The 27,698-nt window shown below is 41.9% G+C and overlaps 2 protein-coding genes across 12 annotated transcripts; one reads left to right on the top strand and one right to left on the bottom strand.

The window, feature by feature from the left end:
* Positions 1-30: 30 nt before the first annotated feature.
* On the top strand, positions 31-21,033 carry LOC103971517 (molybdopterin biosynthesis protein CNX1). Of its 2 annotated transcripts, XM_009385549.3 has the most exons (13): positions 31-297; positions 404-530; positions 2,076-2,206; positions 14,451-14,552; positions 14,630-14,713; positions 14,847-15,074; positions 15,701-15,891; positions 17,561-17,665; positions 17,756-18,073; positions 19,912-20,069; positions 20,151-20,257; positions 20,432-20,488; positions 20,644-21,033. In XM_009385549.3, exons 1-13 carry the CDS (start codon positions 145-147, stop codon positions 20,851-20,853), a joined length of 1,971 nt encoding a protein of 656 aa, XP_009383824.2. In that variant the 5' UTR covers positions 31-144; the 3' UTR covers positions 20,854-21,033. The 2 variants fall into 2 exon arrangements, with proteins under 2 accessions (XP_009383824.2, XP_064946231.1); XM_065090159.1 differs by lacking the exons at positions 31-297; positions 2,076-2,206 and having other exon boundaries at positions 400-530.
* LOC108951748 (cyclin-dependent kinase G-2-like) lies at positions 20,108-27,469 on the bottom strand. 10 transcript variants are annotated; one of them, XR_010481226.1, is made up of 14 exons: positions 27,324-27,468; positions 25,531-27,229; positions 25,319-25,447; positions 24,986-25,121; positions 24,802-24,890; positions 24,466-24,577; positions 24,259-24,365; positions 24,033-24,167; positions 23,552-23,624; positions 22,504-22,567; positions 22,202-22,328; positions 21,200-21,479; positions 20,357-20,925; positions 20,108-20,272 (listed from the first exon to the last, which is right to left on the bottom strand). XR_010481226.1 is itself a non-coding variant. In XM_065090154.1 (9 exons), exons 2-8 carry the CDS (start codon positions 27,021-27,023, stop codon positions 24,068-24,070), a joined length of 2,166 nt encoding a protein of 721 aa, XP_064946226.1. In that variant the 5' UTR covers positions 27,024-27,229; positions 27,324-27,468; the 3' UTR covers positions 23,828-23,959; positions 24,033-24,067. The 10 variants fall into 10 exon arrangements, 5 of the variants coding, with proteins under 5 accessions (XP_064946225.1, XP_064946226.1, XP_064946228.1 ...); XR_010481225.1 differs by having other exon boundaries at positions 23,552-23,620; XR_010481224.1 differs by lacking the exon at positions 22,504-22,567.
* Between the last annotated feature and the right edge of the window lie 229 nt (positions 27,470-27,698).

Raw genomic sequence — 27,698 nt, 5'->3', positions numbered from 1 at the left:
AATAATAGTAAACAAAAGGGAAGATCTCCACGCAGTGACATCAAAAGGGGACGGTCCCAATCGATTTGAGGCGAGGCCTACAAGAAGCGAAGGTGCGGAGATACTCCCAACTCCCCCACGCCGTCGCCGCCCCGCCCCGCCCCGATGATACCCGTCGACGAAGCCCTCCGCATCGTCCTCAGCGTGGCGGAGCGCCTGCCGCCGGTGGCCGTGCCGCTCCACGAGGCCCTCGGGCTCATCCTCGCCGAGGACGTCCGCGCCGCCGACCCTCTCCCTCCCTATCGCGCCTCCATCAAGGCCTCTGCTTAACAGTCTCTCCTCTCTTTCTTTTTTGCGGTTGTTGTTCCTTTGCAAGTCTTTAGTTTCATGTGCTTCATCTGAGACTGGCTCGCTCGCGCTGCAGGATGGATATGCGGTGGTCGCTTCGGACGGGCCTGGAGTGTATCCAGTGATCACGGAGTCCAGAGCCGGCGATGATGGTGTGGGCGTGGTCGTTACTCCTGGAACTGTCGCTTATGTGACGACCGGAGGTGATTCTCTTCTTTTGATTCTTTTCCCTTCTATTTTTTTCTATTTCTGATTTCCATGTGCCAAAATTTGTGTCAATTTTGATTTCCGGAAAATTAGGTGTCTAAATGGATGTGGTAATAGTCAACAATGTTTTCTATTCCTGGATTTACCATCATAAGTATCAAGTGTTCAGCATCCCACTGGCCCAACGTAAAGTCTATTAGATGTTGGTAACTGTTTCTATTAGGTGTCGCTGTGGTTGGTGCTAAAAAGTTTCAAGTAGAAGTTGACCTTCTATTTTTTAGTTAGTTTTCTTGCTGAAATTTTCATCTTCTTAATTGATAAAACATTAAAATGCTGATATCTGCTATGTAAATCCCTACTGTTACATCATTGTCATAGGTTTATAAAGTATGCTTAAGTATGACTAAATTCCAAGAATATGGAACTGATAAATTCTAAGGATGATAAAGCAACGATTGCATTTGCATGATATATTTAAAGTTCATATATTTCTAAAATTAGCTGTAGGTTAAACAGAATACTCCAGAAGATGCAATCTTCAAATAAGAACTACATATGACTCGTTTAAGGAACAAGCATTATTTTCGCGGTTTATTTCAATCTGATATAAAACCTCACACTAATTAATAAAAGAGAAGAAAATCCAGATGGAAGAGAGATGTACCAGGTTTGAGTTTTTTAGAGTTGTGAAATTGACAGAGGTATACATAACTATCAATGTTAGAGTGCACAGTTGTTGGATGAGATGTTGGATCCAAGACACAATCTTCAAATAAGAACTACCTTTGACTTGTTCAAGGGAAATACATAACGTTCATGGATTAATGGGTCTGATATAAAACCTCAGACTTATTTATCAAAATGACTAAAAAATTAAAAAAAGGAATTTCCTGATGGAGAGGAAGATTTACCAACTTTTGAGATCTTTAGAGTTGTGAGATTGACAAGTGTATGTAGCCTACCAAGATTTGAGTGTGATGAGATGTTGGCAGGAGGGACATCTATGGTTGAAGGTGTAGTGATACAAACAAGAAGAATGACAAAAAATTCTGTTGTGCCAGAAGTGGTCAGAATGATCTAAATTTCATATATTTCCCATTTCATTTGTAGAGCAATTATTTAATAAATATAAAACTAATTTTCCTTAAATTATGAAAAGAAGTTTTTACCCAATTTACCAACCCAAAATATGGAAAGTGGTTGTGTAGTGAAAAAAAAAACGAAATGAATGTGTCTTTCCAAGTGGAAACCTTTTTTCTGGAATTTTTGCACGGAATGACCAAAACTAAGAGTATCTGGAACTATTTGCAATTATTTCAATTATCTACTCTGTCTCATGTTTTGAAACCTCACAAAACAATTTGCTTATGGAAATCCTCAACCAGATTTTTAATTTTATGTTTGTAAGAAACTTATCTAGGTAGCATGAGGGGCAATGTGAATACTGTAGTAGTTATTCTTCTAACTTTCATCCTTAACCAATTTACTGCAACTGCATGATACTAAATTTTTATTACATGTCTTAATTTTGTTTACTTCAGGACCAATACCTGATGGTGCTGACTCAGTTGTGCAAGTTGAGGATACTGAAGAAGTGACAGACAATGTGGATGGGTTAAAGAGGGTCAGAATATTGGTGGGAGTACCACTTGGAAATGACATTCGTAATGTGGTACATTAATTGGAGTCATTCAGTTTTGTTTTAATATTATTACTTTATAGACAAGTGAAACAGAAGGTCTGAAATATCGATTAGTTCAGTTTGCCTAAATTTTCCCTTAACAGCTTGGTGACACTTACATTGGATTCAAGTACCAAAGATACTCTGTGCATCCGACTTTGAACACCATCAATTTGTCAGCTTTCGTGTAATGACATTGTTGTTTCTCTTTTCAATGCCATTCGAATTACTACATTTTTTGTGTTTCTCTATGCCCTTGCTTTAGGCCATCCACTTCATTTTCTAATTCACATCCTTTTGTCCTACAAATCTGTAAGTTTAACTGGAAAGGGAGAAGTACCAAACCATATTGGGTTCAAATCACAAAAACAAGCTCTCTAAATAATATTCAGAGGGAAGGTAACCTAAAAACTCAATAAGTCAGCACCGTCAGCTACTATAACACCATATGAAAGAAAAAAAGCCACCATTGATATAATTACGACAGACTATCACGGACTTAGTTGGTTTTGCTTAAGTCGTGTGACACCCTTGCGTGTTCATCCGCAAAGGTCAGCCTCCCTGAAACCTCTTATGGTCCCTTAGGACCTACAAAAGAGAAAACGAGTTAGAGAAAGCACCTCACTCGGGATCCATAAGCAATCATTTCAAGAAACACTTCATAACCAATGCAAATTATAAACAAACTTTACAAGCTCTGAACGGTTGCACAACAAAGGGTCCAAAATGGTCCACTACAGATCGATATCTCCCACAAGTGTCCACATCACACAACCGTTATTTACAAGCCTAAAATGACCACCAAACCCAACTAACTTGGGGCTGCTAAGCCTTCGATCGTTCCTCTATATGCTGTGTAAAGCATGAACAAACCAAAAGACACGGACATACATGAGCATTACATTAAACACCTTGTTTACAATTTTGTCCATGACATTGTCCCCCACTTATTCCTTCGACGTCCTCGTCGAAGCCTCTGCCGACACTACAACTCCTCGCCTTTGTTGAGTCTTCAATCTTGGCTCCCAACTGCTCTCCGTCATTGTTGTTGAGTAGTTGAACTTTTGATCCGCCAGACAGCTTCAACTCGCCAATGACTATGACTCTAGTGTGAGGTTGGTTGAGTTGTGTTGATCCTTGTTGGTTCCGACGAATCCTTCAGATGAAGGAAAAGACCATCCTTAGTATGCACCAGTCTCTCAAATGCCTCATGTCGCTTGAACTGGGTGGATGCATGTTGGAGCTTTAATGAGCATCGCCTCGCAAACTTTTTGAAGTTTTTTTGGGTCCTCCCTCCACAAAATTTGTCAATCGACTCTTCTTTCACTTAGTTGTCACTTCCAAGTAAGTTCGCATCACTTCCGCTTTCTATTGATATTCTGTTGAAAAATGAAGCGGATAATCTACTCTCAGTAGTACTGATTACCATTGGTGATGATTTGACAACTATTATCTTTCATTATCTTAAGAGTAGAGATCCTTTGCTGGATAAATAAGAGGATTGGGGTACTCGGTTTCGCCCATTCTCTTAAGAGTTGAGAAGGCAAAGGTTACTTGACTTCTCTTGCCTCCTCGAGGGTTGTACTCCATGCATCGAGTTGGTTATTGGCCTTCGCTTGCTCTTTGCTCACACTTCTGAAGCACTTGAAGTGTTTGCACTCCGTGCGTTGAGTTAGCTACTGTGATTCACCTTCTCAATGCCATCGAACTTCTGGAATGCAAGAAGTATTCACCCCAACTTGGAGTAAGTCTCTAATAGTTTTAGCCGCCTCTGGGATTGTACCGTCTTCTCCATCAACCCTGCCATCTACTCCACTGAGTAGCAAAGGTACAGCACCGCATACTGCCTACTTCGTTCCTTGGTCGTGTACTCTTGCATGACCCGAAGTCCTTCACTTTCGGCTATCTTGATGAGAAGCTCGTCGACACCAGTCTTACGAAGTTCCCTGGCCTCTGCTCTTCAGCCTTGTCTTGGTACTTGGAGTTTGCCTCCGCATGCTTCACCTTCTTGGCCCCTTTCACGACCAAGCGCTCTCACTCCATGAGAGCAAGGGATCGATAACTTCACAGAAGTCTCGCTTCTGTGGTACCATGGCGCTATCATACCCATGACCCTACTATCCGTCGCCTCACATCTGCTTCCCTTTCTTCACGATCGATAGATATGTCTCTGTGGCACTCCTCCGAGTCCACCTCTATTCTAACTGATGCTTTGTTTTGGGTAGCTAAGTCCCTCTGGACTCGTCGTTACTTCCTCGCCCCTTTCGACCCCCTGCTTCAACATCTCTGTGTTCTCCAAGCAGTTATCCTTAGTCGATGGAAAGACAGACTGCAACTCCCATGTATGACCTCTGCCATCATGTTGCAGGGTTCGCATCGACTCTGTTCTCCTTAGCTTTCTTGGTAGCAACGCTCGCTTACTCGGCCTTGTCCTCTAACTTATCGGGCTCCCTTAAACGAATATGAGCTCTGGAGCAATCCAACTCTCCAATCGCTTTGATCATACCTTCGCATGATCAAGTCCCTCCCATGGGACTCACCTGTACTTGCATTCGAACTTTTCCCTCGGTGGTACACAACCCCCATATGCTGATGACCAAGTCTTTCATCCGATGTAAAATTCGATGCACGCACGGAAGACCCGCCTCTGCGGTATCATGACTTTCACTCCTTGAATCCATAGCCCTTCTTGTTGTCGTGTTGTTCACCGAAGTGGAGCTCCCAGTAGCTCCCAATCATACCTCTGTATGATATAGTCCCTCACGGGACAAGATTCGTGTGTATCACATTGGCACGAACTGTTCCACCATGATTCGTTGCACCATGTCGCCTCCTGGTGATATCTCCATTGCATTCTGATCCTTGTGGGATGAACTCTGATTGTGATCTTTCCATGTGTGGCCTCTGCTAACACATTGCAGGGCCTCTTCCACCTTTGATTGTGTTCGCTCTTTTGGAAATCGACCTTCGTCCACCCGCTCTTGGGTCACACCTAGACGAAGCACTGGTCTAGGACAGTTCGTCGCCTAGTAGCTCTCGGAGTTCACCGACTTCGCTGAAATTTGTGCACCATTGTCTGGATCTTGGGCCTCTGCCCCTACCAGCACAATCTTCGCCGCGCACCGCATTCTTTATAATAACATGAATGGCAGCACTGTGGCTTATTCTTCAAGAGTACTCGCCTCCGCGTCTTCTTGCCTCGTGCCAAGGCCTTCTGAACCCAACTTTGCTTTCGCAAGTTGAGTCGTCTTAGTTCCTCCATCAAATGCTTCTCCGAGATAAGGTGCATGTGCCCAGAAGCTCCCTTCGTCTTTGGCATTATGCAAGATGAGTCCGCTCCATTAGAATGAAGGACCTATGGAACGACATGATCCCGCTCTTGCTTCTATAAGAGTTCATGTCCTTTACCTCTGTCCAAGGAAAGCTCTGTGCCTCCGCTCCATGTTCCATCTTCTATGATGGCTCCCTTCATTCGGCTTAGGTACTTCGCCAAGTTGCTCCGCTCCTTGTTTTGCATTGAGTTGATGGTGGCCCCCGACCCACCATTCCACGGGTCAGCCCTTCGTTGAGTCCGATCTCCATATCGACTCTATGTGTACCTTCATCTTATGTTGCCTTAGGTCGCTTCCCTACAAGATTTCGCAATGCATTCCCCCAATGTATTATCTCAAGCGAGATCATGCGACAACACATCGCTCGCTCGGTCCGTTGAGCTTTATGAAGTTGTTTTGAGGTACTCCTCAACATGTGCGGTTCGTTGCACATGGTTCTCCCTTTGGAGAGTCAGGACTTATCCCTCCTGGATATCTGTTCCGTTGGAGCAACTTCTCTCTTTACTTCCTTCACTCTGAAAGTTTCGGAGACCACTATCCCCTTGAACTACTCTGCATTGCTGAATAAACTGTGCATTGTTCTGGCTCCTGCAAACACATTTGCTAGATTGTGACTCCGCGTCAATACAGCCCCCGCTGCACCCATCAAGGCCTAGCAACATGCTTAACTCACTGCACACTTCAGCCTCCTACGGACATATCCTTCTCATGCTGAAGAGAAAGTTTCAATGCTCCATGACTTCGAGTTTCGGTCACCTTGGGATGGCCACGAACACTCTATCGTTCGCATACAATCCTCTGCATGAGTATTAAATTCTTCGAGTTAGCAATTCCCCTCACCTCTGTGAGCTTTGCACAACTCTTTCAGTCGCTGAACAACCCATTGCACCTTACATGGTCTCATCCTTTACCAAGCGCCTCGCTTGCCTTGAGCACCATCAAGTATGGCTGCCAACGTTGAGCTGTAGCTCAAATTCAGCCATCCCAACCTTTGTGCGCTACGCATTCTTCCTAGCTTGTTTGTCCTCGTGGTGCCTCTTGCGCTAAGAGTTGATCATTCATCTGAATGTCAATCTTAGATGCCTGCTCCTCTAAGCGACTCTTTTTTTCTATATCTCCATGCTTGCTTTCCCCCAAACGGTAGCGCGTGCTGGTTGCCCTCAACGCAGCCCCGCTAGGTCCCCCACGTTTGCATGCCAAGTGTTTCTATGAGTGCTTGTCCCGCTTTGATACCATATTGACACGGACTTAGCTGGATTTGCCTAAGTCGTGCGGCACCCTCGCCCCTTTCGTCCGCAAAGGTCAGCCTCCCCGAAGCCTCCCATTGTCCCTTAGGACCAACCAAAGAGAGAACGGGTTAAAAAGAACGCCTCAATCGGGATCCACAAGCAGACATGTCCGAAAAATACTTTATAGACAATGCAAAATACAAACAGACTTTACAAGCTCTGAACAGTGGCACAACAAAGGGTAAAATCGTCCATTACAGACCGAAAAGCTCTCGCACGTGTCCACATGACACAACCTTTATTTACAAGCCTAAAGAGGCCACCAACCCAACTAAAATGGGACTATTAAGCCTTCGGCCGCCCCTCTACATTCTGTACAATGCAAGAACATGCCGAACGACACGGACATACATAAGCATTACATCAAACACCCTGTTTCGAAGTTTGTCCGTGACATTCTCCCCCACTTATCCCTTCGACGTCCTCGTCGAAGCCTTTGTGAACACTGCAACTCTTCGCCTTTGCTGAGTCTTCAATCTTCTGCTCCAGTTGCAATGCGCCTCCTGGCTCCCAGCTGCTCTCCGCTGCTGTTTCTGAGTAGTCGAACCTTTGATCCGCCATGCTGCTTCAACTCGCCAATGACTCTGACTCTGGTGTGGGGTTGGCTGAGTTGTGTTGATCCTCATTGATTCCTGCGGATCTCCCAGATGAAGGAAAAGACCATCCTTACTGCGCCAGTCTCTCATTAATTCCACATGTTGCTCGAACTGGGTGGATGCTTGTTGGAGCTTTAACGAGCATCGTCTCGCAAACTTCTGAAGTTTTGGGTCCTTCCTCCACAACATCTGCTCATTGACTCTTCTTTCAGTTAGTTGTCACATCCAAGTAGGTTCGCATCACTTCCGCTTTCGATTAGCATTTCGTTGGGAAATGAAGCGGACAATCTACTCTCAGTAGCACTGATCACCATTGGTGAGGATTTGACGACTGTTGTCTTCCATTCTCTTCGAAGGGTCTTTGAACTTGTGCATAGCTCCTCTGCTGGATAGATAAGAGAATTGGGGTACTCGGTTTCGCCCATTCTCTTAAGGATTGAGAAGGCAAAGGTTACTTGACTTCGCCCGCCTCCTCGAGGTTGTACTTCACGCATCGAGCTGGTTACTGGCCTTCGCCTGCTCTTTGCTCACACTTCTGAAGCACTTGAAGTGTTTGCACTCCTTGCGTTGAGTTAGCTACTGTGATTCACCTTCTCAATGCCATTGAACTTCTGGAATGCAGGAAGTTTTCACCCCAACTTGGAGTAATTCTCTGATAGATGAGGTCGCCTCTGGGATTGTACCGTCTTCTCCATCAACCCTGCCGCCTACTCCACTGAGTAGCAAAGGTACAGCACCGCGTACTGCTTGCTTCGTTCCTTGGTTGTGCACTCTTGCATGACCCGAAGTCTTTCACTTACGGCTATCTTGATGAGAAACTTGTTGACACCGGTCTTACGAAGTTTCTTGGCCTCTGCCCTTCAGCCTTGTCTCGGTACTTGGAGATTGCCTCTGCATGCTCCACCTCCTCAGCCCCTTTCACGACCAAGCGCTCTCCCTCCGTGAGAGCAAGGGATCAATGACTTTCACGGAAGTCCCGCCTCTGCGGTACCATGGCGCTGCCATGCCCATGGCGCTACTATCCGTCGCCTCGCCTCTGAATCCCTTTTCTTCACAATCAGTAGATATGTCTCCGTGGCACTCCTCTGAGGCCACCTCCATTCTAACTGATGCTTAATCTTTGGGTAGCTAAGTCCCTCTGGACTCGTCGTCGCTTCCTCGCCCCTTTCGACCCCCTGCTTCGACACCTTTGTGTTTTCCAAGCAGTCCGTTTTGTCGATGGAAAGACAGACTGCAACTCCCATGCATGGCCTCTGCCATCACGTTGTAGAGTTTGCACCGATTCTGTTCTCCTTAGCTTCCTTGGTAGCAACGTTCGCTTACTCGACCTTGTCCTCTGACTTGTCGGGCTCCCTTAAGCGAATATGAGCTCTGGAGCAGTCCAACTCTCCAGCTGCTTCGATCATACCTCTGCATGATCATGTCCCTCCCATGGAACTCACTGGTACTTGCATTCGAACTTTTCCCTTAGTGGAACACAGCCCCCATATGCTGACGACCAAGGTTTTCGTCCGATGCAAAATTCGATGCACGCACGGAAGACCCGCCTCTGCGGTACCATGGCCTTCACTCCTTGAATCCATAGCCTTTCTTGCCGTCGTGTTGTTCACCGAAGTGGAGCTCCCAGTAGCTCCCGATCATACCTCCATATGATCTCATCCCTCACGGGACTATGTCGTGTGTGTCGCATTGCCACGAACTGTTCCACCACGATCCGCTGCACCATGTCGCCTCCTGGTGACATCTCCATTGCATTCTGATCCTTGTGGAATAAACTCGAATTGTGAACCCTCCATGTGTGGCCTCTGCCAATACATCGCAGGGTCTCCTCCACCTTCGATTTTGTTCGCTCCTTTGGCAATCGACCTTCATCCACCCACTCTTGGGTCACACCTAGATGAAGCACCGCTCTAGGACAGTCCGTCGCCTAGTAGCTCCCGAAGTCCACCGACTTCGCTGTAATTTGTGCACCATTGCCTGGATCCTGGGCCTCTGCCCCTACCAGCACAATCTCCGTTGCGCACTGCTTCCTTCATGGCAACTTGAATGGCAACACTGTGGCATATTCTTCAAGAGTACCCGCCTCTGCGTCCTCTTGCCCCGTGCTAAGGCCTTCTGAACCCAACTTCGCCTCCGCAAATTGAGTCGCCTTAGTTCCTCCATCAAATGCTCCTCCGAGATAAGGTGCATGTGCCCAAAAGCTCCCTTCGTCTTTGGCACCATGCAAGATGAGTCCACTCCGTCAGAATGGAGGACCCATGGAACAACATGATCCTGCTCTTGCCTCTACAAGAGTTCATGTCCTTTACCTCTGTCTAAGGAAAGCACTGTGCCTCTGCTCTATGTTCCAACTTCTCTGCTGGCTCCCTTCATGCGGCTTGGGTACTTCGCCAAGTTACACCCAAGTTGCTCCGCTCCTCGTTTTTGCATTGAGTCGATGGTGGCCCTCGCGCCCACCATTCCACGGGTCAGCCCTCCCTTGAGTCCGATCTCCATATCGACTCTAAGTGTGCCTTCATTTAAGTTGCTTCAGGTCGCTCCCCCACTTGATCTCGCAATGCATCCACCCATGCATTCTCTCGAGCGAGATCATGTGACAACTCCTCGCTGCTTGCTCGGTCCATTGAGCTTCGTGGAGTTGTTGTTTGTGAGGTACTCCTCCTCAACATGTGAAGTCCGTCTCACATGATTCTCCCTCTGGAGAGCCGAGACTTATCCCTCCTGGATAACTGTCCCGTTGGAGCAATATCTCTCTTCGTTTCGGAGACCACCATCCCCTTGGACTACTCCGATCTGCTGAACAAACTGTGCATTGTTCTGCCTCTTGCAAACGCACTTGCTAGACTGCGCCTTCACGTCAATACAGCCACCGCTGCACCCCTCAAGGCTTAGCAACATGCTGAACTCGTTGCACACTTCAGCCTCCTTCGGACGTATCCTTCGCATGCCGAAGAGAAAGTTTCAATGCTCCATGACGCCGAGTCTCGACCGCCTTGGGATGGCCACGAACAATCCATCGTCGGCATACAAGCCCATGCATGAGTACCGAATTCTTCGAGTTAGCAATTCCCCTCACCTCTGTGAGCTTTGCACAACTCTTTCGGTCGCTGAGCAACTCATTCCACTTTGCATGGTCTCGTCCTTTTGCCAAGCGCCTCGCTTGCCTTGAGCACCATCAAGTAAAGTTGTCAACGTTGAGCCGAAGCTCAAACTCAGCCATCCCAACCTTTGTGCGCTCCACATTCTTCAAAGCTTGCCTGTTCTCGTGGTGCCTCTTGCGCGAAGGGTTGGCCATTCCTCTGAATGCCAATGTTAGATGCCCGCTCCTCTGAGCGACTCTTTTCCCTACATCTCCATGCCCGTTTTCCCTCAAACGGTCGCGCGTTGCTGACTGTCCTCAACGCAGCCCCGCTAGGTCCCCCACGTTTGCATGTCAAGTGTTTCTATGAGTGCTTGTCCCGCTCTGATACCATATGACACGGACTTAGCTGGATTTGCCTAAGTCGTGCGACACCCTCGCCCCTTTCGTCCGCAAAGGTCAGCCTCCCCGAAGCCTCCCATTGTCCCTTAGGACCAACCAAAGAGAGAACGGGTTAAAAAGAACGCCTCAATCGGGATCCACAAGCAGACATGTCCGAAAAACACTTTATAGACAATGCAAAATACAAACAGACTTTACAAGCTCTGAACAGTGGCACAACAAAGGGTAAAATCGTCCATTACAGACCGAAAAGCTCTAGCACGTGTCCACATGACACAACCTTTATTTACAAGCCTAAAGAGGCCACCAACCCAACTAAAATGGGACTATTAAGCCTTCGGCCGCCCCTCTACATTCTGTACAATGCAAGAACATGCCGAACGACACGGACATACATAAGCATTACATCAAACACCCTGTTTCGAAGTTTGTCCGTGACAATATGTCACAGATTTAGCTGGTTTTGCCTAAGTCGTGCTGTCACGGACTTAGCTGGTTTTGCCTAAGTCGTGCGGTACCCTTGCGTGTCCGTCCGCAATGGTCAGCCTCCCCGAAGCCTCTCATGTTCCTTAGGACCCACAAAAGAGAGAACGAGTTAGAGAAAACGCCTTATTCGGGATCCACCAGCAAACATTTCTGAAAAACACTTTATAGACAATGCAAATTACAAACAGATTTTTACAAGCTCTGAACAGTTACACAACAAAGGGTAAAATGGTCCATTACAGACCGAAAATCTCTCACACGTGTCCACATGACACAACCTTTATTTACAAGCCTAAAACGATCACCAACCTAACTAAAATGGGACTATTAAGCCTTCGGCCGTCCCTCTACATGCTGTACAAAGCATGAACATACCAAAAGACACGGACATACATAAGTATTACATCAAACATCCTGTTTAGAAGTTTGTCCGTGACAGTGCGGCACCTTGCGTGTCCGTCCGCAAAGGTCAGCATCCTCGAAACCTCCTATGGTCCCTTAGGACCTACAAAAGAGAAAACGAGTTAGAGAAAGCACCTCACTCGGGATCCACAAGCAATCATTTCAGGAAATACTTCATAACCAATGCAAATTACAAACAGACTTCACAAGCTCTGTACGGTTGCACAACAAAGGGTCTAAAATGGTCCACTACAAATCGATATCTCACACAAGTGTCCACATGACACAACCTTTATTTACAAGCCTAAAATGGCCACCAAACTCAACTAACTTGGGACTGTTAAGCCTTTGACCGTCTCTCTACATGCTGTGTAAAGCATGAACAAACCAAAAGACACGGACATACATGAGCATTACATGAAACACTCTGTTTACAATTTTGTCCGTGACAAGACGCTGAGGATCAATGTTCAACAAAGTTATTAGGAAGATTTCAGAATTAGATTTTTAAATGTCTTTAGTTGAGGCCCAATAACTTTATTTAAAGGTGGAGATAATGCATGATTTGATAATAAATTAACTGATAAGAGTTTTTTCTTTGGTCATCTTTTCTTCCTTTCCGGTTATTGTTTAATTTCTTCCTTCGGTTTTATTATTATTTTCCAGTGGAACAGTGAACATTCCCCTATAAAATCTGTAAAATAGTCCTGTAGTGGTTGAACTTTGTAAACCAACATCACATTTATATTGGAGCTTTTAGTTCCTGTTCTTCCACTTTCTTATTAAGTTCTTTCTTTTACAATATATGGTCCTTGGATCTTGAAAAAAATCAAGCATGGATCTCTAGACTTAATCTTCTATGTTGATACCAAAAACTTCACATGTACTAATTAAAATACAACATAGATGTATTTACGTAGATTATGAAATACAGGACAAGTATTTGATCAAATATCATGAAACTGTTTTTGGATATTCAAGTAATAGGTACATTTACATGGAGACATTTAGTGTTATATAGTGTCCTATACTTCAAGTAAAATTTAGAGCAAATTGCTTATATCAAGGTGAGAATCAGAATTCTTTATTGAACAGTTTAAAAAGAATACTTTCTGGTTGGTTATTGACTTACTGTTGATTTAGTGCTATTTCATGATAGACAGTTAGATTTAAGAGATATCCCAGTGTGTGGTGACCTAAATTTTAGCTAGGGAAATAACTATTACAAAAGGCTGAATTGTTGTTATTTTAAATCAAAAGAAATGTGAAGCCATTGAAAAGTATGTCTGTGTTGAACTGATTAGACTGACAATAGTCTGATGTAGTGATGTTCAGTATATTATTATATATTGGATTTTCTAAATTTATTTAGTTGTAGGCTATTGATTCATGTAATATAAACATAATTCATGTAATATTAGCATCGGGCGCTTCGGGAGCGCCTGGGTTAAACCAGGTGACCGAACTAGATTTTTAGGTCTGGTTGGTCTCCGGTGCTTTAGTTGGTTCAATCGAACCAATTAAATCACCGATATCAGGCTCCCTCTTGCGATTTCCCTGACTTCCCCAACCCTAACACTCGCGATTTTGTCGCCGAGATTTCTTCTCCGCTGTCGTTGCTCTCTGCTGTCGCTGCCACTGTCGTTGCTCACTGTTACTATCGCTACTCGCCGCTGCCACAATCGCTACTCGCCGACTGCTCGCTGCTGCTGTCACCGCTCCCGTTGTCGCTCGTCGTTCTCGTCGTCGCTCGCAACTCCCGCTCCCACTCCCACTCCCACTCCCGCTGTCGCTCGCCGCTCCCACTCCAGCTACGGCTGTCGCCTGCTACCGTTGTCGTTGCCTCAGCAGCCTCGGTCTTTTCACACTCTTCTCACTATACTGTTAACGGTATATTAACAGTATACTGCTAACTGTATACTAATAATAGTATTTTTATTTATTAGATTAATAACATATTATTTTGATTTTAATACTATTAATTTATATTTATTTAAAATTATTATTAGGTTTCAGAATAAATGACAAGTGTACAGAGCAACTCAATAGATTTGATGTAAAATTTTATTGTTTTGATTTTTAAGACTTTTTATTAATATGACATTATGATTTTGTACCTGATTTTCTTAATTTAATAACATATTTTTTTATTTAAATAATCATATTTATTAATTATATTATATATTTTTATATTTTAGCACATCGCTTTTCTCGAGCGAGCGCCTAGCGCCTCGGGCGTTTTTGGATCTTGGCGCCCACTGGTTATATGCCAATTCTTTCTTTATGGAAATTGTGAAAAGGAATAATTTTTCTTATGTGATATGCTTTGATTAATATATTATTATTATTTCTTATGTTGAAATGATTGAAATCATTGCCCATACTTGTAAAACTAGAAGCATGCAGTAAGCCTACTCTTCTAGTGTAAAACTATGGCTATTTAGATGAATAAGTGTGTTTCCATTCATTTGGAAGATGTGTTGCAAATTTTCTTAGTACATAGGATAGGATTATGTAGAGAACAACATAATTATGTTTGTGTAATTTTAGTTTATTTTTTATATCCAGGGCTAAAAGGCATGATATATCTTGTCAGACTATTTGAGCCAAACATCTGTCCGTAATCTGTTCTTTTACTGAACTTGACAGGGTTGCGACATTGAGAAAGATATCATGGTATTGAAGGCAGGTGAACAATTGGGCAGTCCAGAGATTGGTCTGCTTGCCACTGTAGGAGTCGCAATTGTGAAGGTAGCTAGTGCTGTAAAGTTTTGACTATATACAATGAACTAAAAGAGCCTTAGCCTGGGCTTGTCATCTGACTGCAGGTGTACCCTAGACCAACTGTAGGAGTGCTTTCTACTGGAGATGAGCTAGTAGAACCAGAAACTAAATATCTAAGTCGTGGTCAGGTATCATTTTAGTTATAACATGCCTTTCAATGTAACATTCTTTTCAATCATAGGCTCCATTGGTTGATAATGACTAGTTTTACCATGATACTGGGCCTACACAGTTTTTATGATTGTCTGTTCCATTTTGCAGATACGAGATTCTAACCGTGCAATGCTAATGGCAGCTGCTACTCAGCAGCATTGTAAAGCTGTTGATCTTGGGATTGCTAGTGACAAGGAAGACAGTCTTACCGAGATTTTTGATGCAGCTATTGCTTCTGACATTGATATGCTTTTTACTTCTGGTGGTGTTTCTATGGGAGATAGAGATTTTGTCAAACCCTGCTTAGCAAGAATAGGGAACATTCACTTTGAAAAGGTAGGCTGTGACTTGTTTATGATTTTTTTTTCCACCTGCTGACTTAGTCCTTGATATTTAAGTCCCTTTTCGTGTTTTGGTTATATGTTTTAGGTGTCAACTGTTTAGGCTTAAGACAGAACCGTGGTTAAGTTATATTACATTTTTTTGTGTAATGCCAAAACACGAGAATGAATCTACAGAGGTGCTTGCTTTATAATATTTGGTATAGTATAACCTAGTATATGATTCCCACATTTTCTCTTGAATGTAGTACAGGAACTAAGAAAATAATCAGTGAGAGTATTAGCATCAAGAGCCTTAGGTACATTAATCCAAAAACCTGATATAGTCTTTGGTGATTACATCAATGTAGACCATCTAACTCTGTTGCAAGCGACAACCATTTTACACAACTTTTTGATACACCAATTTCTAGAAGGTTCTGCTCTCATACCAACTACTTTGCATGCAAACTTGTTATTTCACCTATTCTGGTGGATCCTCCTATCATCGTGAGTTACTCATTTTTCATGTCCTTGTATTATATGAATTTAGGACCTCTTCATCAGGCATTTTCAAAAAGCTTGTTGTCATATAGTCCTTGTCTGTGTTTCACTATTCGATTTATATGTGTACTCATGCAGGTTTTCATGAAGCCTGGGAAGCCGTTAACATTTGCTCAGATCACTACTAATTCAAAAAATATTAAACTGTCAAAACCTGTCCTTGCTTTTGGTTTTCCTGGAAACCCTGTGAGTTGTCTTGTTTGCTTCAATCTTTTTGCGGTGCCAGCAGTACGACATCTTTCTGGTTGGGCAAATCCTCAGCTTCAGAGGTCATTATTCATCCATTCTTTGCAATATAATTTAATCTCATGGTGTGTGAAACTTTCTTCACAATGAAACTAAAGATTCTCTGAGATTTGTTTGATTCTCATCATGAAGCTATTTGTATATAAGCCAGCATGTGCTGTACATGTTAAAAATGCTTTTATTGTCTAAAAGCCACTTAGGTCTTGAGCTACTACATGCTTTTTAAAAAAATTAGGAAGAAATTTTCGTTACGTGTATAGGAGACTTATCACTTGTCAAAAATGCATTAATTATTGGATGTTTCTGATGTCTCAATAGAAATAGCTCCTACATGTTTAGCCAAGCACGTGCATGCCACATCAAAATTACTGTTAACTCCTGTCTATTTCAGAATCTTAGATTATAGTCTTCATGTAGGCCATGTGCTTTATGTTCACTAAACTTGTAAAGTAAGGTGTTTTCTTCATGGTGTCATTATGCTAATAGTCCCTGTCAACAGGGTGTCTGGAGATTTTTAGCTTCATTTAGTCTATTGATCATTTAAATGGAATTGAACAGCGAAATATACTACTTGAGGTATTTGTACTTTGTCATATGATAAGTTGGTGATACCTTTGTTTATAGAACATATATTTTCATCATGCTGTTCAGTTGCTGTTTATAGAGCATATATTTCTTCCTCTTCCTCTTCCTCATCCCCATCCTCACCTCCAACTAAACATTGGAAGAAATCCACACCTTTCCCCCTTGCTGATGATGGTAATAATAATGGATACAACAATGGTGTGTGGTGTCAATAATGTTGATGGTTGCAGCGACAAAAGTGCTGGTGGTTAAAGTAGTGGAGCAATGGTGGTAATGACAGTAGCTTTGGCAATAATTATGATGGTTTGGTTGGGGCGATGGTCGTAGTGATGTTGATAGCTGTGGAAGTGGTGGGGTTGGTTTTGGCAATAGAGAAGGTGGTGATAGCAGTGATGGTAGGAATGGTGAATATGATGACAATGGTTGCAGCCAATGATGGCAATAGCAGTGGTGTCTGTAGAAATGGATGTAGTGGTCACACTAGAGGCATATTAGAGACTCAGATAACTAAAGCAGGTGAGTTAGCAGCACCTAGAACCTTGTGCAGAGGGTAAGTGGTGGGTGCAGCACCTAAACCTTGATTTAGATCATCCTTTTCTTTTGTTGGTTTGTTAGGGTTAAAATCATTCTATCACTAGCATGAGTAAAAAAGAATTCATACTTCAGCTTGATCTTGCAAGGAAGCTTCTTTACACAAAGTCCTATTTGGCAGTTTCTTCTAATTTCTTTTTTGAATTATTACTCATTATCATTTTGTTTTTTAGTCTTTGTTTGAGTTCTTAAAGAAAATAATGGAAAAGAAATATTATGATGAGATTCTTGTTATGTTTGGCTTTTTTATTTTGCTTAGTGTTTGGATTTTTTTTTTTTGTATTGTTCATGGGTTATAATATTCTAGAATTATTGTACAGAAGTAATCCTGATCAGACCCTTAAAACTTTAAGGTTTGTGTTTGGACCACAAAGGATGTGTGGGATTCATACTAGAGGTACATGAGATATAAGAATAGAAAAATTTCCATTCAACAAGTGAAATTCGAGATGATTCTTGTTCATTGTTTCAGATGCCTCTTCTCCCAGCAACTGATATATAAGCTGAAATATGCAGAGTGCACACCCGGATTGCACAGCCTATAAGATCAGACGCCCATCGCCCAGAGTATCATTGTGCAATAATAAGATGGGAGCTTGATGATGGATCTGGCAGGCCTGGGTAAGAACTGATAATGGTTTATGTTATTGCAAGTACAAAAGCAAATTCAGATTGCCCTCGGAGATCAAGATGATATTTTCTCCCATATAGGTTCATTGCTGAAAGCACTGGAAAACAAATGAGTAGCCGCCTTTTAAGTTTGAAGTCTGCAAATGCATTATTAGAGTTGCCAGCAACAGGCCAGATATTTGAAGATGGAAATTCTGTTCAAGCCATACTAATCTCTGACATTAGCAGCTTGTTGATGAGTAAGCTGACTGATAGTATGGCTTCCTTGTCAGTGCAGCATGGACCTGCTACGCAATGCTCTGCCAGACAACCCACAGCTGCATCTCAAGAATCAATGGTCAAAGTAGCCATTCTTACTGTGAGTGACACTGTTTCATCTGGCAGTGGCCCTGATAGGAGGTACGCTGTCGCCTTTGTTGAACTAAAGGCTATATTTTACTCTCATGGTGATATATAAATCATTGTTACTGCATTCTTGGTTGTCTTCATAATTGTGTAGCCTAATACATTGTGGATAGGTTCTAATTACATATAAGGCAAAAAGCTCTAATTACATATAAGGAAATGTTGGTTAATATTTGGTTTGATTTTTTTTATCTATTTAAACAATAATGAAATTGCGGAATGGTTTTATTTGTGTTCATTATTAAAAGGAAATGTTTGGATTATCAGGACTGTTGAAAAAAGACCACAGGGTTGTTCATTCTGTCACCAGTGTATAATGTGACAAATATAGTTCATCAATTTTTGTTTTGTTGGTTTATATATATGCTTGTTTGCAGACCAGTAGAATTCCTTCTGTACTTTTACTGTCTAATACACTGGCTATCGTTTTACTGGAATTTCTTCTCTTGGATGAACAGGTTGTGTGAAATACTAATTTATGAATTCAGTTATAAGCAATGGACAACGTCATTCAATGAATATTTTGGTTAAGAAACTGATGGAACGGTTCATTGATGGTATAATGAAAACATAGAGATATTTTGGTTAGTTGAATTGTTAGATGATGTTTCATGAGAGTTGAAACACTTATTTGCTAAATTTAGTTCAATAGATGGTCATCTTGTGCCAACTCATCTTGGTTTCTTTTCTGCATACAACAACAGTGAAGCAGAGGTCAGATAATTGATTCTTCTGAAGAATTAAAACCATACTTTCTACTTCATATATGATATGAAGATAACCTACCTATTCATTCTTAAATATAATCAGCTAAAACATGGAAACCTGGAAGCGAAGGTCAAACTGGGATCAATTAACCATCCAAAAAAGGTAGATATACTTGTGGCACACAAGGCATTCTGATACAAAGAATGCCAAATTCTCACATATATCTCTCTCCATGAAGTTTATAGCTACATTTGTGCTCCTTAACATATATTTGAGGGTTTACCCGTGCAGTCTCTAATGTGGTCTTGAAATCGAGTCAGCATTCCATAGACTTTATAATATGTGACTGACCATTTCTAAGTCTGGATGATTGCCAAAATTAAAAATATACCAAGTAACTTTATGATGAGGCTTTTATGAGGAAAAATTTTGTAGAGGCCTCTACAGAATCTAGTTTGGGTTGTGAAATTAGAGTTCTCGACACACTGATGACACAAGTGTTTTGTTTGGATTCATGCTGAGCATGTTTTGTGGTTGTTTTTTTTCCATGCTGCACAAAAATGGCCAAAAATATTGATTTGCTAAATAGGATTTTTTTTTTTTTTGTTAGTTAGTGTTTGTTTGTTTAGTTGGTTTTGTTCACATATTTACGGTTGTTAAAGCTTCTGTATAAGTCTTCCAAGAACCTTTTTAAACATTGGCTTTAGCTGCTTTAAATGTTCCATTTGCAGAACATGCATCTTGATACACCTCATTGAATCAGTTGCTCAATGTGGTCACAAATTTGATGCTAAATGAAATATGGAGAAATCACCATTGCTCTTTGCAAGAGAAGCCAACTGAGCAAATGTGAATGCTCCATATATTCAGTTGTGTGTTGTGTGTATTGTTGTGCAAGTTAGTTCTTTTAAATCCCATGCTTTATTAGTTATGAGGCTATTATGAATCGTTATGAAATAAGAGTTTCCTATTAGGAAAGAGAGAGAGTCTCATGTTTAATATAATACCCTAGATTACTCCTTGAGCGATAATGTTGACCACCATATCTCCAATCGAGAGGACTTAGTGTTAGACTCTTACTTTGTACGGCAGTGATGACAATCCGTTAACTTCAATGGCTGCAGTGGTCCAAGGGCAGTTTCCGTGGTGAACTCTTTATCCGAAAAGCTGGGAGGAGCCCATGTGGTAGCAACAGCTGTGGTTCCTGATGAAGTTGACAAAATCAAGAACACCCTACTTAAATGGAGTGATATCGATAAAGTTGACCTCATTCTTACTTTAGGTGACAATCTTTTTTTCGAGCGTCAAGAAGCCTTCATGTTCATGCATCATTTCTCGTCATCTTTATTTTGTTCTGTGATAGGTGGCACTGGCTGTACTCCAAGGGATGTGACACCTGAGGCTACAAAGGCGGTGATCCAGAAAGAAACACCTGGTCTTTCATTCGTGATGCTTCAAGAGAGTCTCAAGGTAAGGTATCCGATGCTATCAGGGATCTTTTTTTTCATCAGTGTTCAGATCTAACTATTTTTTTCATACAGAAAGTCTGATACAGTTCAGATCTCTTACACTTGATTTATTTTGGATATTGTCCTGAAGTCGTCTGTCTAACTATGGTGTTCTTCACTGGGCTGGGGCAAACAGGTGACACCATTCGCGATGCTTTCACGGGCTGCAGCTGGGATCAGAGGATCAACATTAGTAATGCTCCTCCTAATCTTACTCTACTAATAGTAGTTAATATATTTAGGAACCATTGTTTCTAAATTCCCTTTCACATGTTCTCCATGCGTCAGCAAGCAGAAACCAATTTTTTGATTTGACTTATATTGATGAGATTCTGTTGGCATCTTTAGATCATCAACATGCCCGGGAACCCAAACGCTGTTGCCGAGTGCATGGAGGCGTTGGTGCCGGCGCTGAAACATGGCCTGAAGCAGATCAAGGGGGACAAGAGAGAGAAGCACCCTCGCCACGCTCCGCATGCTGAGGCCCCGCCGACGGACCAATGGGAACGTAGCTACAAGGCTGCGTCTGCCACCGACCAATGCTCCTGCTCACACTGACACGTCTCCTTCGTTGAACAAGAATCTCTCTCTCTCTCTCTCTCTCCTTTTTGCCAAGCGATCATCTCCTTTCTGTTGTTGCCGATGGGCAGAGAAATCAGACAGAAACTCTCGAATCTATATCTTCTATGGGCAGACTGTAGAAAAGGAAACCTATAGGTTCATTTGCCTTTCCATTAATTTTTGATCCTTTTTCTTAAGCGCCTTCTAAAGGGAAGGGAAGGGAAGGGAAAAGGGGGAAGAACAAAAGAGCTTAAGAATAGAAAAAGGCATGTAGCCGCATAAGGTAATAATTCAAGCGACATAAGAGAGAGAAAGTATTGTGAAGTTGGATAACGCTACATACCTAAAACAAATGTATGCCCCTATCGAGATAAATTGCCTTTCTGATCCGTGAAGTCACTTTTCTCCAGCAAAATACGTTGTCGAAGTTCTCCAGCAACGTTGCCAAAACAAAATATAATAAACTGAATTCAAAACTGTTGCTACTGGCCGTGATAATTAAAAAAAAATGATCAGCTTCACCTTTAAGATGCGCAGACGTCTTGCACTTTTATATTTCAGATTACCAGCTTTACCGAACAGTGTATCGTTGCACCGCACTTCCTTGCATAAGAGATAGTTCACTACAAGAATATAAAGAATATAAACAAACAATCATCATAAAACTATTTTTCCCTTTTATTCTTTACAAGAATAAAGGACCATACGACCAACCGAGCAACCCTATATAACCTATCAGCTTTTCGACAAGCTACAAGACCACTATCAAATAACCATAGACCTCAGACTTCCACAATAGCATTCTAGACCAAAGCACTTTGGCATTTAATTTGTCGTTGGACCATTCGAAGAAATTAAACAGCATATTACGGAGACCACTTTAAAACGTCCTCGACAACAAACAACTCGTAAAAGAACACAGTCGGTACCACATCTCCCCCTCCCCTCTCTAACATGTTTCGCATAGATGTCATAGGCGCATAATCTAAGGGGCACAAAGCAGTAAGAAAAAGAATTAAATGCGACCACCATCCAAGTAGCTAAATGATTTGCATCCAGAAGGGTTTTTACCACATGCCAAGCACACAATCCCCCATAAAGCATACGGCACTCAATGTCTCGCCTGTATGCATCATATCCTTAATCCTTCACAACTACGACTCTTTGGTCATTGCCTATCTTATCTTGTTGTGTAAGTGCATCAAGAAATTGATTGGAAATTAAATTGACTGGGAACCACCCGAAAAAATGGAAATAAATCAAATACAAGAATGATGATATTTCAACAAACAATCAGATTGCCAACGAAAAAAAAAAAAAGTTTTCAAAGAAAATAAAGTTATACCAGGGGAAAGCCAAATATAAAATCGTGCCCAGGACGATGAGTTATGCTTTAATAGGAATACCCACTATAACAAAGCCCACCACTCTCGATCCCCACACTCAAAAGAGTCATCACAACACCACCACACCTGACAAATCAAATCAAATCATACAGAATATTAGCTTATATCTGCAAGAAAGCACCGCTTCATTTGAGTGGAGTCAGTAACCAAAATAATCATGTCAATTGCCAAGTAATATAACAACTAAATCGACCACATATACACACAGACACATTCATATATATGTGTGTAATGAACATACCGAGATTGAAGTAATCTGTAACGAATTTGTGTAAACCAATGTTATCCAAAAAGTAGCTGAATTTCTGGCAGAATTCAAATAAAGACCATAAAGGCCATATGTGAAATATGTTTACCAGAGTAACAGGCGGATAGTTGAAACCTCTACAATATATGTTAGCACCTGAGCAGAGCTGAAGGCACATAATATAATATATGATATTATACAACAGATCTATATTCCATCGTATGTGTGAAGAGACTCACTTATGCAGCTGCAAATGCCACAACATGCGAATAGCAGCATGCTGCCACCGGGTATGGTATATACGGTGCAGTCTATTGACTAAACTAGCATTTTAAAACTATGGCAGATATATTCACATGAATATAACATCCATAACAATAACAATATTTGCACAGAGCATTGTTCTTAACAGGGTCCGGTACTCTAGCTGTCATGTTTCACGAAGTCATTGCTTTTAAAAATGCCCCAATTTTTTTTTTTTTACCACTTTCCAACTTTTAACTTGTTGAATCCTCTATTGCAACTTCATTAATTTCAACCACTAAAGTGGAAACACATTCCTCATATTCTGTTTGGTAACCAAACCATGTTGGTTTCTCATACACCACATCATATGCAATTAGTCAAATTCATAAATTACCAACTATGTACTCAATTATGAACCATAAGCTCCACAGAAATACAAGTCCTCATGTAAAACTTACATGTTATATTTCTCTGTTTTAGTGTTGACAATGTCAACCCATAAAAGATCATATCAGCTCTGAGAAAGCATGCATGTTCCTTCTGACGAATAATTTACAGGTTTGGTTTAGTAGTTACAATAAAAATTTTCAACTGATATAGGTCATTATTGATTGGAAAGCAGCAGGATTGGACAAAAAAATTTTACAATCATAAAGCTGAACAAGCCTTCAAGTATCAGATCATAAGCATATGCATACAAAAGGATTATCTTGCTTACAATCATGAGTCAAAACTATACCAATAAAGATGGAAAACCCATTCTTCTCCTATCTTAAAACATCAGGCAGAGGATTACCTTTTGAGTACGAAGTTTTGACCTTTTCCTTGGTTACTAAAAGCAACAATCTCCAACCGCATCAACCAGCTAACTCTTGCAAACACAGCACGACCGATCAAAAATAGTTTCACGAAAGCATAGTCAACATTCAATTAATAATTGGTATTAATCCAGTCATCATAAGCAACATTTACAATGTGCCAATAACAAATTTGTTACATGTACAAATCTCCTATGGAACTAGTCATACCGAGATAAAATATCCACAACTTAAAGGGTGAGCTTTATCGTTACTGCTGCTTAAGTGAAAATTTCCTTGATATAGGTATTGTTTTGATGGAAAAAGGAAAATAGTATCCTTTATCACCATCCACACCAAAGTGATGCCTGCTAAACATTGTCAACCACTGCCTGACGCTAACAAAGCTGCACAATGTCACCTAAGTAATTCTTGAACAAGGATCCTTGACTAAATATGCAGGGGTTACTCGGTACTCACAGCAAAGACCACCAGAAATGTCTTGTACTTATCCTCTAACCAAAGAGACTAGAAACACCTAGTTCAGCCTGTTGCAATTCCTTCTTCCGTTGTTCTGAAAGTGGATCAGGGCTCTTCATTATTCTTCGCAGACGCCTGATATCAAATGAAACAAAGATCCAAATGAGTCACAGATGACTGGATACAAGGAAGCCCTAAAATTTGTTTATTGAGCAGCTTTGGACACCTGTCTTGAGCATGTTGAGCTGGAAAAGTAGGCATAAAATCCTTTGACTTTGGCAAAGGAACCTCATAGAACCACTGATGATTAAGAGCAGCCTCCGCTGTTATTCGCTGCATCCAAAAATAAGCCACCAAACATTTGTCAGCTGAAAAATTAGCAAGATGAGATCTTTCTTCAGCAAGAAACCTGATTCAAGATCTTAATATTTACCTTCTCTGGGTCATATGTCAGAAGTTTGTTTAACAAGTCAATTCCAGCTTCAGACAGGGTTGGATGTCCAGAAAAAGAAATGGGAGGAAACTTTTCTCGTAGTTTATTATACCTGCAAGATGGAGAAACAATTTGCTAAATGAATTAAAATTATCAAAGACACTTCACCTAAGTGCTAGTGCCACCAAAGCAAGCCATAAAGCTTAGGCATGATCATCCATAGCTCGAGGCCTGGAAAAGCATGGTGTTAATGATGAGAATGAAGGTGAATAACGAGACTAGAAATTAATGATATATGCAATAACCAAACAAGGAAATGCAGGACTTAAGACTTACGGTTGCTTGACAAAATTAACTTTAGCACCAGGTAATTTAGAAAATCCAGGCCAAATATTTTCGCTGGGTGTACCAAGCATCCTGAATATCTGCAAGAAAACATTTTACATTAGAGTAGATAAACAACTACATATTCAAAGTTTGCACAAATGAGAAATAGCTGTTTTAGGAGGTGAAGGAAAACCTTGTCAAGTTGATCAAACTCGGTTTTTCCACTGAATAAGGGTTCCTTTGCTAGAAGTTCGGCCATTATGCACCCTAAGGACCACATGTCAATAGCAGTTGAATACTCCTTAGCTCCTAATAGAAGTTCAGGTGACCTATCATAAAAAAGAAAGTGGAGTATGAGAGCTAAGATGAAGACCGATGCAACTTGGAAGCAATTGCAGTTGATTGCTCTAACAACTAAGATAATAACAGATATTACAAAATCACTCACCACCATCCCCATAAAACAAGAAACAGATGAGTAAAAACAACCTTAAGAAGTAAGAACACAGATTAAAGTGTCACATACCTGTACCATAATGTCACCACTAAGTGAGTGTATGGCTTCAATGGGCTGCCATATTGGCGAGACAAACCAAAATCACATATCTTCAACTCTCCACGATTATTTAACAGAATATTTGATGTCTTCAAATCCCTAGATGAAGGAGAAGTCATTTAACAAACAAAAATAGAGGCAAAAGCACGGCAATAAATGCTAAAACTGGAATCTGAGAGTACCTATGGAGTACCCAGTTGTCATGAAGGTACTTGACACCTGAAAACAGCTGCAACATTAAGCATTTTACCTCACTCTGATTAAATGGCTGCTTCATGGTCTCCATCAGCCCCTTTAAATCATGTTCCATGTATTCCATAACCATAAAAATACTATCAAGACTGCTACCAACTACAACTTCCTTAACATCCACAATCGAAGGATGATGAAAAGAAAGCAAAATATTTATCTCCCTAAGTGAGGTCAGTGGAAATCCCTCCCTCTCCTTCTCCATTTTCACTTTTTTCAGTGCCACTATCTCCCCAGTCTTTTTATCCTTTGCTCTGTACACAACACCATACGTGCCTTCATTTATTTTGTTCAGCCTCTCAAACTCATCAACGCTTCTACAACCTTGGAGCATGTTTATACATCTTTGGGGTGGCTGTCTGGGCTCTGACATCTTGGCCCTAATGTCCTCAGATTCAGAGTCGGTTTCAGACAATTGATCATTTGTGTCTGCATTAGACTCATTGCCATTGGCCACCATATAATCATTCCTATCTACCTCAAACCCCTGGTCATCATCTCCATCCTCTCCTTCTGAATCAGACAACTTAGACAAAGCCACTACAGAATCTTCTCTCATGATAATCTCACCTAGCTCAGGAGTAGGTGTCTCCTGCGATTTTTGGCCTTCAGAATCAGATAAGACAGTCTTTCTTCTTTTGGGCACAGCATCCTCAAAATATTCATCTTCAGCATCGTGGAATGTATAGTTTCCGTCTGCCCATCTGGAAATAGAAATACTCCGAGCAGGTGAAAGTTCCTTTTCATAGTCATCTAGCAACGTGGTCTCCTGACTATTATTCAGCAGATGTTCCCGAGCTGACTCTACATGGACATCTACATCTAAAGGCAGTGTATCCCCAACAGACGGTTGAACAATGGTAATAGACCGTGGTGGTATGAAATTTGGAGGCAATGGAGGCGGTGGAGGCAAGGTAACGTTTTCGAGATTGCTGCTCTTAACTCTGGACATTACAACCGTGGATTGTTTATTTTCATCCTTATCCCAAACAATCGGAGAAAATTTCCGTTTCCCAGTAGACATGGAAGGATCACCAGTCTCATAATTCTGAGTCCCATTCTCCCTGACCTCTGAAAGAGGTGCTTCAGCATCATCCGATCCACTCCCACTAGACAACTCCCCAGCTTCACGTTCGACATCTCTCGCAGATAAGCGAATCCTTTTCTGACTTTTCCCGCTTCCGCCACTGGAATTGCTCGACAAGGGGGAGCGACAGGAGCCATTCACCGCTTCCATCTTCCGGATGCCTCTTTGCCAGGTACTAGCCCTATCACGCATATCCCGGCCACCGTGATCACGGTCCCTATCGCGAGCCCCATCACGGAGCCGATCCCGATAATAATTCTTCCTCCTGGAGACCTCTACATCTGCTTCCCGGTCCCTGAACTCATGATCCCGGTACCCACCATGTCGACCAGCAGCCATAACGTGAGGAAACCCCAAAAAAATCCGACTACTGACCAAAAGAAACCCTAGAAATCGAAAAGGGGGCGAAAGCAAGAAACAAACCCAGGAGCGACGAAACCCTAGAATTCACCAAGCGATGAAGAGATGTGGAACCACTTACAAATCTCACAAAATTAGCGCCCAATCGATGGGCACAAAGCGAACTCCACCACGAATCAAGAAATCTGAAGGGTAAAAGGCACGGAGAAAAGCCCGATTGAGATGGAATCGAGGAGAAGGGAGGGAGAGAGAGAGAGAGAGAGACGCGGAGACACCGACCTGCTGAAGGATTCCGCGAGTCGCCGATGGAGAGGAGGACTCGAGGTTTCGACCGAGAGAGAGGAAAAAGCGAGAAGGGTTTCCTTTCTGGATACGACTACGGGAGCGACGTGAACACGCCGACTTAAGCTATCTTTGGACCGCAATGGTTCGATTGTATATGATCTATTAACGTACCCGTACCGTACCGTACTGGAGAAGTGGTTGGCTAGCTGCGGAGCCCACTTGGCTTGAGGCGCGTATGGTTCGACGCGTTTCTTGACAGGGTGTAAATTATATTTAGGTTACAAGAACACATATTTGGCTGGCATTTTTCTCAGGTTGGTAAGTGACTTATCAAGCAATTTTATATCAATTAGTAAAGATATAAATATA

Source organism: Musa acuminata, chromosome BXJ1-11 (genome assembly GCF_036884655.1).
Source record: "Musa acuminata AAA Group cultivar baxijiao chromosome BXJ1-11, Cavendish_Baxijiao_AAA, whole genome shotgun sequence".
Lineage (NCBI taxonomy): Eukaryota > Viridiplantae > Streptophyta > Magnoliopsida > Zingiberales > Musaceae > Musa > Musa acuminata.
This window is presented reverse-complemented; position numbering and strand designations above follow the sequence as displayed.